The following is a 14,095-nucleotide window of genomic DNA, read 5'->3' as shown; positions in this document are numbered from 1 at the left end:
TATTACATCTTTTTCTTAAATTCATTTTTGTCTTTCCATTATGTTGTTGTTGTTGTTGTTGTTGTTGTTGTTGTTGTTGTTGACGTGTTTTTTTCATTCCTCTTCCACATTTACGAGTTCTTTTTATTCCTCTTTGGCATTTACGAGTTTTTTTCTTCTTAATTGTTTTCTTCTTTGTTGTTCTTTTAATACCCATTCCGAGTTTTCTTTTTAGTTTCATAATATTTGTTACCAACCACGCACTTGCTTTTTCACCAAATTTAGCGTCTTTTGATATTACACGTGACCAGGCTTTGTTTTCCAAAATTTGATCAGCTTTATGTCTATCTTTCAAATTATTTGATTTAGAGTATTCTATATCGTGAACTTTACAATACTGATCAAGTTTATTTATTCCCGGATCTTGTCGATTAAGTCTTTTTGCTAACTTTGTACCAGGACCACAGTATTGATACCCCGGAAAATGCAATTCGATCGGTAACTTGTTTATGCTGCTATTAAGTAAACCTTCACCTCTCGCCATTAAGCACTAACTGACTAAATTAGTAAAACAAACATCAATTTATAGTGTTGCAGATAAAAAATTTGTTTAGTATCACTTCATAGTCCATTGTAACAAGAATACTAATTATGCGTGTCATTAAACAAAAATTTTCCTTACCGGTTATCAATTATGAAAATATTAATACAAGCGAATTAAAATTACATTCTAAACATGGTCGATTGTTTCCAAATTCAATTCGTTGTATAATATGTGGACCATCCGGAAGTGGAAAAACAAATATAATGTTAAGTTTAATTTTTCATCCGAATGGATTGAAATTTGAAAATTTGTATATATATTGTAAATCACTATACCAGATAAAATATCAGTTACTTAAATCAGTTTTAAATAAAGTTAAAGAAATAGGGTATTACCAATATGATGATAATGAAAAAATAATATCCCCAAACAAATGTAAAACAAATTCTATTTTTATATTTGACGATGTTGCCACATCTAATCAGAATAAAATAAGATCGTTTTTTTGTATGGGACGTCATCGAGGATTAGACATGTTTTACCGTTCACTTCAAATTCAAAAGTTCGGGTCGGGGTCGGAAAGGAACAGCGAAAAGGGTAGTTTAGTAAAAATTTTGGGGAATGTAACAATAAAAAACTAGGGCAATTTAACGATAAAACTGCTGACGAGAGTAGTTCAATCATAGCATTTGTAATCGAGTCAAAGTAGCGAAACTGATGAGTCGGCAAATCAGACAGATGTTCGTGGTAAGAAAGTAAGAAAAAAGACAATGATAAAGAGAACCTTAGAAGAAGTCCTTAAGGTAATGAGGACTCCGACCCTAGAAAATTTTTGGGAGGTAGAGAAGGAGGTATAAGTAATTAGGTTAAGATGTAATAGGGTATAACATGAGAAATAGGCTAAGAATTAGGGATCAGTTAGATAAGGTTTTTATGGGGAAAAAATGTGTTTACGTGTTTTTAAAATTATAAGCTTTTAGATTACAACTTTAGGAAATTAAAAATTGTGAAGAGCATGGTTGAATTCGAAGATAGGAAGAGATCAGAGAAAATTTTAGGCGGAAGAACTACGAAAATTGGAGTTGCCCGTGAGTTAGGACACAGGAGGTGTCCAAATAGGTACTTGTGGTGAGGAGGCCGCAGGTGTTAGTATACGTTGCCTGGAGGAGAATTTCGTGGTAGGGAGACCACGAAGAGTGGCACAAAGTGTGCTGCTGAGGGCCAAAGTGGCCGAGGAGGATTCCGTGGTAAAGAGACCACGAAGAGTGGCGCAGGAGGTGCTGCTGAGGGAGGGCCTAAGTGGCTGAGGAGTAAGCCGTGGCGAGAGGACCACGAAGAGCACAGGAGGTGCTGAAGAGAGAAGAAAGAAAAGGGCACATGGGGTGTCCAGAGGGAAAACTTGTGGAAAGGAGACCACAAGTGTGGGCCTAAGTGGCCGACTTGAGTCCGTGGCGGAGAAGTCACGATGAAAAAGCACAGGAGGTGCTGAAATAAGAGCAAGAGGTATTCCGTGCTACGTCGACAGGCGTAGTGCGAAAAATTTTGTAGTTCTAAAGAGAGAAAACGTAAGTAGTGAAATTTAAAGTCAGTTAATTATTTTTCAGTAGAGAAGTGAAAGTAAACGTATGCTCGGTGTTAAGGAGAAGGAGGATATAAAACCATGTGTTAGGAAAAAGGAAACAAAGAAAAAACACGTAAGTATATTTTAATTATTTGTAAAATCTTGAGAAAATATTAGAGTAAAAAACAAAAAATTGGAAAATCGCGTCGGGATCTCGTTTAGTTGAGTCAAGTTTATTGGTTATGTGGCTGTCAGCAAAAATATGTAAACAGCCACATCCCAGTCAAGGTCGGTGCTGCAAGAATGAAGGTCGCGAAAATTCATTCTTGTCAGCACAACGTAGTAAATAGTGTGATGTAAAGCCAGTCGGCTCAAATTTCAAAATATTTATGTGTAGATTTTAAGTTTTTTTTGGAATTTAATTTAATTTTGTGTTGTGTTTTTTTTGCCCAACGCCCACGAGAAGAGAACGTCCAACCGGAAGACGAGCCAAATCTATATCAGAGGGAGACCTTTGTCCTGTCCTAGGAGTAGTCTGGAGGAGGTGGAGAGAGCACATTTCGGAGTCAATCGGTTGAAAAGGGACCACATGTAAAGCTCTTGCCAAGTTGGAAAGCAAGTTCTTCCAGAAAGCAAGGAGCGGAACCAAGGGAGAGGGGCAAAGTCAGCAATAAAGCTGTTCACCTAGGTGTGAACGAAATGGTCCCTACAAGTCTCTCGTCTTCAGGCAGAACGAAAGCTGCAGAAATGTGTGAAGATTTTACAAAATTGGACCAGGTGGTCTCGGAATTGGATCCAAGACAAAGTCAAGGGAATCATAAGCAATCCAGGTCAGTCGTGGCAAGCATCGCCAACAAAGTTCATGAGGCTCTGAAACCTTTCTCTGGGTGAAACTAGTGACAGTGATGTCGAAAAAAAAACTGGACAAGTGTGAAAATCCAAAGACAGTAACGACGTGAACATTTTGACAGTGAGGCGCTGGTGCGGAAGGTTGTTTAGAATGTAATATTTGGTTAGGGTAGTTTGTAAGTTAGAATTATAAAGTGTTTGTCGGGGCGACAAACTCGTAGGGCCGGGCATATGTCACATACGCGGAAATCGGGTTAGTTTCGTTATTACCTAATATTCCGTAACAAAAATTATGTTTCGAAAAGAGGTCTGGGTTGCGATGCGTTTCATAAGTGTAACACGGAAATGTTATCAATACTGTCGAGTCAGCTTCTCGAAGCATAATAAAAACGCGGAATATTAGGGAGTCGAGTTGAGTCGAGTGATACGCGGAAATCGGGTTTGTCATTTTGTCGTCGAGTGTTTGTTTCCTAAGTGTGACCTGTGCCCTTAAAATTATCGCTCCTAAGATGTAAGTACATTTTTGCCAATCTAGTCATTGTGTAAATAAACCTTTTATACAAAACACTCACATGCCTTTTAATCCCACCCTGTGACAATATAAACTTATGTTCTTGTAAAAATAAACTTTATAAATGAAACTAGTTTAAATTTGTTTTTATTTGTAAATTTCTTGTCCCTTATTTTTCCTGCCTCCTATTTTTACATTTTTGTAATTTTTAAATTTTAAGTACAGACTTTTAAATTTTCGCGATTTTAGATTTTTGAATTTGCCACCAATATTTGAAATCTCCGCCATTTTGAAAATCTAAATTCCCCCCACCATAAACGTGACTGCTGTGACGTCACACGCGACGTTATTATGTTTTGATTGGCTGTTTTATTAAATATATTTTTTTGAAGGGAGAGAAGATTAAGTATTTTAAAAAAATATTCCTATTTTGCTTAGTTTCACGAAAGTAATACATCTGAAACCATGACGCGAATTATTATCGTTATTATTATAACTTTAATTGGGTATTCATCTTGTAAAAGTGTTGTTAGTGAAGTGAACGGTAATGATGATAATACAAACTGTACAAACCGATATTTATCTCAGTACTTAACAAATTTTGGTTATCTACAACGTGAAAATCAAACTGAAGAAAACAGAACTTTTGAAGAGTTAAAATTTAATGAAAATAATTTTTCTGATGCCTTACTAGAATTTCAACGTACATATAATTTACCTTCTACCGGAAAAATTAACAACGAAACACTCAATTTCATAAAACAGCCGAGATGTGGAATGAAAGATGTATTATCTGAATATACATTGCATTTAACAAAGTGGAATAAAACCTCATTAAATTGGATGAAATATACAAATAGTCGTTTTCACGCATATTTTCCCGAACAACAACAACAACAACAACAACAACAACAACAACAACAACAACAACAACAACAACAACAACAACAACAACAACAACAACAACAACAACAACAACAACAACAACAACAACAACAACAACAACAACAACAACAACAACAACAACAACAACAACAACAACAACAACAACAACAACAACAACAACAACAACAACAACAACAACAACAACAACAACAACAACAACAACAACAACAACAACAACAACAACAACAACAACAACAACAACAACAACAACAACAACAACAACAACAACAACAACAACAACAACAACAACAACAACAACAACAACAACAACAACAACAACAACAACAACAACAACAACAACAACAACAACAACAACAACAACAACAACAACAACAACAACAACAACAACAACAACAACAACAACAACAACAACAACAACAACAACAACAACAACAACAACAACAACAACAACAACAACAACAACAACAACAACAACAACAACAACAACAACAACAACAACAACAACAACAACAACAACAACAACAACAACAACAACAACAACAACAACAACAACAACAACAACAACAACAACAACAACAACAACAACAACAACAACAACAACAACAACAACAACAACAACAACAACAACAACAACAACAACAACAACAACAACAACAACAACAACAACAACAACAACAACAACAACAACAACAACAACAACAACAACAACAACAACAACAACAACAACAACAACAACAACAACAACAACAACAACAACAACAACAACAACAACAACAACAACAACAACAACAACAACAACAACAACAACAACAACAACAACAACAACAACAACAACAACAACAACAACAACAACAACAACAACAACAACAACAACAACAACAACAACAACAACAACAACAACAACAACAACAACAACAACAACAACAACAACAACAACAACAACAACAACAACAACAACAACAACAACAACAACAACAACAACAACAACAACAACAACAACAACAACAACAACAACAACAACAACAACAACAACAACAACAACAACAACAACAACAACAACAACAACAACAACAACAACAACAACAACAACAACAACAACAACAACAACAACAACAACAACAACAACAACAACAACAACAACAACAACAACAACAACAACAACAACAACAACAACAACAACAACAACAACAACAACAACAACAACAACAACAACAACAACAACAACAACAACAACAACAACAACAACAACAACAACAACAACAACAACAACAACAACAACAACAACAACAACAACAACAACAACAACAACAACAACAACAACAACAACAACAACAACAACAACAACAACAACAACAACAACAACAACAACAACAACAACAACAACAACAACAACAACAACAACAACAACAACAACAACAACAACAACAACAACAACAACAACAACAACAACAACAACAACAACAACAACAACAACAACAACAACAACAACAACAACAACAACAACAACAACAACAACAACAACAACAACAACAACAACAACAACAACAACAACAACAACAACAACAACAACAACAACAACAACAACAACAACAACAACAACAACAACAACAACAACAACAACAACAACAACAACAACAACAACAACAACAACAACAACAACAACAACAACAACAACAACAACAACAACAACAACAACAACAACAACAACAACAACAACAACAACAACAACAACAACAACAACAACAACAACAACAACAACAACAACAACAACAACAACAACAACAACAACAACAACAACAACAACAACAACAACAACAACAACAACAACAACAACAACAACAACAACAACAACAACAACAACAACAACAACAACAACAACAACAACAACAACAATACAAATAAATAAAATACCTTTAATTCCTGATTTATGTTCGCTAAAAAAATTTAATCATTTTTTAATTATTCAAAGTCATTTATATATTATTTATAATGAATGGTTTTGGATAATAGATTTTAATAATATGAAAGATTACGGTCAACCAATGAAAATTATAACCTGGCTAACATTTTTACCTAAAAATTTTACTAAAATTACTGCTATTGCTAGACGACCTTCCTCCGATGAAATTTTATAAATTATAAATGATATGATTTATATTGTTTCTTTGCCAAATTGGAGTCTTAAATATGGATATCCTAAAAAAATTTTACAAGAATTTAAATTAAATGTACCTATCAGAGCAATGGTTAACAATTATGATGGACAATTATATCTTTTTTCTGATGATAAATATGTAACAATAAACACTCATCATAATTATAGATCAAATTTAGGACTTATATCAAAAGATTTTAATGGTATACCAAATAAAATTACAGGAGCAATTCGTTTTACAAACGGAAAAATATATTTTTTTACTAAAAAAAATTACTATGAGTATGATGAATTTACTAATACTTTAATTAGAGCTGGCAAAAAGGATTTATCAATTTTTGGAATTAATTGTCCTAACGAACCAATCTTATTACAACTAAAGAATTTAATCTCTTCACTTATTCATTTTAATACAAAATATGAGGAAGCAAACGATGAGAATGAGAATGAGTAATTTTGATAAGATTAGTTAACCGCAAACGTAGATAAACAGATGTAAAAAATTGAATTATTAATTTTCTTAAGGTTAATTAACCATAAATATAAATAGATACATTTTTTGTTAAATTTCAACTATAAAAACAGTCTGATTGAATTTAGGTGTTAATCTTAAAGTGACTGCGTTAATATGCCAAATCGACTAGAACTTCTATGTCAGAAATGTATTATAGAAAATTGTTGGAATAATCGAGAGAAGTTATATCAAGTTTTGAAATATTTACATGCGATGATACCAACGAAAATTTTTCATAAATTCTTAATCGCATTACCAACGATAAGGTGGCAGAAAATTTTCGAGAACAAGAAACCATATTATGCAAAAAATCGTGGTTCAGATGAAGATTTCATCGAAGGTCTTGAAATCTACGAGAATAATAACAGAAAATTGATGGATTATAAATACGATAAATATATTGATGATGATAATTTGTACTTGCATATCATGTTTGAAGTTGCAGATTACGATTTGTATTTACCTTTTTTTGGTGCATCAACAATGTGTTTAAAAGGTAATTATTATAAATTTAAAAGTGTAAACAAAAAGTTTCGTTATTGTATAGACTGTTATAAGTTTTATAAGAATTTATATAAAAATGTACAAGATTCATGTATTTTTTCGTTTAAACAATGTTATGAACATACTATAATAAGAACAATTGATTCTGGAAATTACGTTAAGGATGATTTATTTTGGTGTGCATTATGTATTAAAAAACCTTTGTTTGCTAACACTTCATCAACTTGTAGAAAAACTTGTAAGTTGAAATAAAACTATAATTTTATTACAAGTGTTTTATTTGATTTTTAGATACATACAATAATACAATACAATACAGATAACAGATATTTTAAAAATTAATATGATATCGTTCTATTACATATTATATCTAATCTTACTTTAAACGTATAATTTAAAAAATGTACTATTTTTATATAGTGTTCTTGATCGTCTAGTGGCGAATCTCCTACATTGATGAAGGCAAATGATAAATGATGTTGTAGATCTAACGGTATAATTGCATCTTCAATTATATTTTTTATGATGAGTGTTTCATCTGAAAATTAAAAAAATATATATATATATAATTAATTGTATGTAATAAAATAATCATACATTTTAACTTACCGACAGAAAGATCATTGTTACCCATGAATATCAAATTCATTGCGATGATGGAATATTGAACATGTAAAACTAATCACTGTTTAAAGTGGATCGCATATATATAGGAATGAATCCCCTCTATAACACATTTATCAAAGAAAAACAAGAATTTCCGTTGGCGTGATGCAAAATAACAAACAAAATTTTGTTTTTTACCTTCAAATATACATTATTAGATACGATATGATATCAATAAACTAAATGTGGTTTAATCTTCTTCCTAACTTGAAAACAAACAAACAGAAACAAAAACAAAAACAGGAAATTCTCAGATATAATATGATTTTATGGAAAAAAGTGGAAGTATATAGTTTTTTCGTTTATTAATATTATTATTATTATTATTATTATTATTATTATTATTATTATTATTATTATTATTATTATTATTATTATTATTATTATTATTATTATTATTATTATTATTATTATTATTATTATTATTATTATTATTATTATTATTATTATTATTATTATTATTATTATTATTATTATTATTATTATTATTATTATTATTATTATTATTATTATTATTATTATTATTATTATTATTATTATTATTATTATTATTATTATTATTATTATTATTATTATTATTATTATTATTATTATTATTATTATTATTATTATTATTATTATTATTATTATTATTATTATTATTATTATTATTATTATTATTATTATTATTATTATTATTATTATTATTATTATTATTATTATTATTATTATTATTATTATTATTATTATTATTATTATTATTATTATTATTATTATTATTATTATTATTATTATTATTATTATTATTATTATTATTATTATTATTATTATTATTATTATTATTATTATTATTATTATTATTATTATTATTATTATTATTATTATTATTATTATTATTATTATTATTATTATTATTATTATTATTATTATTATTATTATTATTATTATTATTATTATTATTATTATTATTATTATTATTATTATTATTATTATTATTATTATTATTATTATTATTATTATTATTATTATTATTATTATTATTATTATTATTATTATTATTATTATTATTATTATTATTATTATTATTATTATTATTATTATTATTATTATTATTATTATTATTATTATTATTATTATTATTATTATTATTATTATTATTATTATTATTATTATTATTATTATTATTATTATTATTATTATTATTATTATTATTATTATTATTATTATTATTATTATTATTATTATTACTTGTATATTAACTTGTTCTAACTCGTTCTAACTTGTCTTATTAAGATAAGTTAGGAATTTGTTGTTTACCATAAAAACAGGATGTTCTTAGATAAGATAAGATAAGATTTTGTGGTTAACCACAAATGGAATTACGTAGGTTTAACTTGTTCTAACTTGTTTTATTACGATAAGATATGTTTATTAACGTGTTCAGACTTGTCTTCTTATTAAGAAAAGATATTTAAGAAGTGGATGTTATCATTTGATTCAGTTGGCTTCCACGAGTTATTCGGTAAACAAGTGAGTGATACCATTTTTTTAAATTCTTTTTCACAAAAGAAATAAGTAAGTGAGTTTTTGAAATTTTATTATTTACTTAAATTTATTTTTTATAATAGAAATGGAAAATAATCTTCCAAATTATTATATAAATAATTATGACCCAGAACCTCTAATTGTTGATGAACCCTCAGCTTCAACAAATCTTGAAGACCCTTCAGGCAGTGAAAACAATGAAGTTGGTCCAGATGAAATTTTATTACAATTAAATCAACGAGGTGCATGTGAATTGCCTCCACTTATCAAAATTGATTCTCTAATTCAGAAGAAAGAATATAAAATAAGAAATCTCATAAGATTGAAAACAAAAACAGGATGGGGCGTTATATGCGAAATTGATGAGGGTAACTTCTTTGTTCCTCAAAGAATTGTATCAACTTTAAATAACAGAGCCATAAAATATCTGTTAAGTGGAAAAGGTTCCGTAATAATTTACTTAGGAAAAAAAATACGGGACGGGTGAACTGGGCTAATATTGTCGAGTTTAAAAAGATCACATAATTATGTCTGCTTCTCCGTTAACAACATTATCATCATCATCATCATCATCATCACCACCACCACCTCCATCACCATCAACATTATTGAAATTCTACGATGTCCAAAAAAATATAAAATTTTTTTACAAAACGCTATTTCCGATTATGATTATAAAACCTTTAAAAATTTTATTAGAAACAAGGAAAAAATTTTAGAAAATACTCAACAACAAGCAACAAGTTTAGGAGAGGAAAAAAAATATGAATACTACATTTCAAGAGTAAAAACTTTATTCACGCATTTTTAAGAAAAAATATCCTCTTCAACAAAATATGGAAAAGGTTTACAACAAGATATACGTCAGAAAATTTCCTTTGTTAAAGTAAGCATTTTTTTTTAAATTATGAAATTAATTTAATTAATTTATATTTTTAGATTTCATCAGCTTTTAATAATCGGCTACGAACTTATTTAATCAGCAATAATTATTACATAGAACCGAAATATTTTTTTGAACATTGCAAGGAAATTCTAATTATCAAATTTGAAAAAATTTTACGAAAATTAGGAGCTTTTAAAATTAACATTATATTAAATTGTATTTATCAATTAAAAGTAACTAAAGAACATGCCTTTCGAAGTTTTAACACCCAGAATCAATCAGTCTTTCACTCTGAAGAAATTCCTTCAATTTTAGAAAATTTATTTGATGCTATATTAAATCAGGTAAAATATAAGTAATAACATTTATTTTTTGTTAATTTTTATAAAATTTACAGATGGATGATTTCACTGAAAATAAGTCTGGTGAAGCATTAGAAAGTATTGAAAATTTGATGATTTCCATAAACAAATTATCGATATTTAATATATCGCAAAATGAAGAAGAAGATACCACCTCCCATTCTAGTGACTCTGGGGGAACATACATTCCTCTTCCTATTGAGCTGAAAGGAAAAGGTTCTTGTTTTATTAATATTTTTAATAAGGATAATTATTGTTTTGTTTATTCTATCTTGGCTGCACTTTTTCCTGTTAATCACTCTAAATATGAGAGAGTTGAATCTTATCCTAGTAATGTTCATGAAATTTTAAACTTAAAAAATATTGAAATGCCTGTTAAAATAAAAGATATTTCCAAATTTGAAAAACAGAATCCTACTATTTCTATTAATGTATTTAAATTCAACGAAAAAACCCGACAAATTGATGGTCCTATTTATCATACAAAAAATGTAAAAGAAAAACATATAAATTTATTATATTTAACTAAAAATGAGCATCAAATATTTTTTTGTGATCGTTGTTTACAACATATTCCTTCGAAATCAAAAGATAAAATTGATAGACATAAACGGGATTGTTCAACATTTCCTGCAGTTAAAACAAGCTTACCTGAACCGAATTCTCCAGAAAGTCTTTTACATTTTTCACAGTTTAAGTCATTGCTACGTTTACCATTTGTTATATATGCAGACTTTGAATGTTTAACAGTTCCATTAGATACTTGTTACCCCAATACAAAAAATTCTTTTACGAATCCATATCAAAAACATGTTGCCTATAGTATAGCATATTTTATTAAATGTTCTTTTGATAGTAAATTAGATAGTTTTAAGACTTACAGAGGAGAAAAGCCTCAAGAGTGGTTTATTTCAGAATTAAAAGAAATTTGCAAATTTGTAAATAAAATATTGTTAAAACAAAAGAAAATACTAAATAAACCTTTATCAGAATTAGAAAAAGAGTTACATGAAACAACTAATAATTGTAATTTATGTGGTTGCAATTTTATAGATAATAATAAAAAAGTTATACATCATAACCATTTAACTGGTGAATTTATTTCTACAATATGCAATAATTGTAATTTACAAATTCAAATTTCAAATAAGTTGCCAGTTTTTTTACATAATTTGTCTGGATATGACGCTCACCTTTTTATTACAGAATTTATTAATAATTTTTCAAATACTGAAATAATACCATTGAATCATGAAAATTATATTTCATTTTCAGGAATACATTGTAACATGAAAATTACGTTTTTAGATTCTTTTCGCTTTCTACCTACATCATTAGATAAACTTGTATCTTTTTTAAAGCTAAATCAGTTTTCTCTTATGAAAGCTTTTTTCCCCAATGTTACAGATGATGTTTTTCAATTATTATTAAAAAAAGGAGTATTTCCGTATGATTATATCACTTCCTCATCTGTCTTCGAAGATACTTAATTACCAACAAAACCACAATTTTTCAATCGAATGATAAATAAACATATTTCAGATAAAGATTATTTTCATGCACAGAATGTTTGGGAAAAATTTGGAATTAAAACTTTAGGAGAATACTCCGATTTATATTTAAAATGTGATGTAATTCAATTAGCTGATGTTTTCGAAAATTTTCGCGACTTAACAATGAAATATTACCAACTTGATGCTGCATCCTTCTATACTAGTCCAGGCCTTTCATGGGCAGCTGCTTTAAAAATCACAAAAGTTAAACTTGAATTGTTTACCGATAGTGAAATGTTTTTGTTTATCGAAAAATCAATACGCGGAGGAATTACTCAAGCGGTACATAGATATGCTGAATGTAATAATACACATTATTCAAAAACATATGATCCTACAAAACCTATAGATTATCTTTTTTATATCGATGCTAACAATTTATATGGCTGGGCTTTAAGTCAAAAGTTACCTATTGGAAATTTTCATTGGTTATCAACAAATGAAATTAATGAAATTTTCGCTGAGCCTCAAAAATTAAATACTAATGATAACAAAGGGTTTATTTTAGAAGTTGACTTATATTATGTTAAAAGTATACACGATGAACATGATGATTTTCCTTTTTGTCCTGAACCACGAAATTCAAAGTTAATGTGTACGTTATATGATAAACAAAATTACGTTATACATTATAAAAATTTGTTACAGTGTATAAAATATGGTTTACAAATTAAAAAAATTCATCGAGTTTTAACATTTGACCAAGACGCATGATTAAAACCTTATATTGAATTTAATACAAAATTGCGTATGGATGCTAAAAATGAATTCGAGAAAGGATTTTTTAAACTTTTATTAAATTCTATCTTTGGAAAAACATTAGAATCAGACCGGAAAAAACGTAAAATTGTATTAGTAAAAAATTGGAAACAAGCCAGAAAATACATTCTAAAACCAGAATTTAAAAACGTTAAAATACTAAATAAGAATTTAGTTAGCATCGAATTAAGTAAAACCGAAATCAAAATGAAAAGGCCAATCTACGTAGGATTTACTGTTTTAGAATTATCAAAAATTATTATGTACGATTTTCATTACGATTTTATTAATAAGCAAATAAAAAATTATTTTCAATCAAAATTATTATATATGGATACTGATAGTTTTATTTATAAAATGACATGTAAAAAAGAAAATTATTCGCTTTATGATCTAATACGAGATTTTGCAAATTCAAAATTTGATACTAGTGATTATGATGTAAATAATATTTGGAATATTCCTCTTGTAAATAAAAAAATTCCAGGATTAATGAAAGATGAATTGAATGGTAAAATTCTTACAGAGTTTATTACTCTAAGACCAAAAGTTTATGATTATAAAGTGAATGGAGAAGTAAAAGAGCCTAAAATTAAAGGAATTAAAAAAAGTGCAGTGATTATAGAAAATGACGAACCAAAAAATAAACAACAAAAATTATGCAATAGTGTTGATTTTGTAGATAATGTTGATAATGATAGTTATAGGATTATTAATACTAGAAAAATAGAATTTAACGATATATATGAATGTTTATTTAATAATACAGTAGGTTATGTTAATTTTAATAGTATAAGATCAATTAATCATGAACTATTTTCT

At 28.1% G+C, this 14,095-nt stretch overlaps 1 protein-coding gene and 1 non-coding gene across 3 annotated transcripts; both read left to right on the top strand.

The window, feature by feature from the left end:
* Nucleotides 1-5,695: 5,695 nt before the first annotated feature.
* Nucleotides 5,696-6,256, top strand: LOC135266990 (uncharacterized protein DDB_G0287625-like; the record flags this gene model as incomplete). Its single annotated transcript, XM_064358485.1, has 1 exon — nt 5,696-6,256. A coding segment is annotated over one exon (561 nt), but the record flags the coding sequence as incomplete, so codon positions are not given.
* Nucleotides 6,257-9,442: 3,186 nt separating this feature from the next.
* On the top strand, nt 9,443-13,822 carry LOC103313764 (uncharacterized). 2 transcript variants are annotated; one of them, XR_010335193.1, is made up of 4 exons: nt 9,443-9,743; nt 9,797-10,599; nt 10,653-10,943; nt 10,997-13,822. It is a non-coding gene; the product is annotated as an uncharacterized LOC103313764 (transcript). The 2 variants fall into 2 exon arrangements; XR_010335192.1 differs by having other exon boundaries at nt 9,443-10,599.
* Nucleotides 13,823-14,095: the final 273 nt, after the last annotated feature.

The sequence above is a fragment of the Tribolium castaneum genome, chromosome 8, assembly GCF_031307605.1.
Source record: "Tribolium castaneum strain GA2 chromosome 8, icTriCast1.1, whole genome shotgun sequence".
NCBI lineage: Eukaryota > Metazoa > Arthropoda > Insecta > Coleoptera > Tenebrionidae > Tribolium > Tribolium castaneum.
This window is presented reverse-complemented; position numbering and strand designations above follow the sequence as displayed.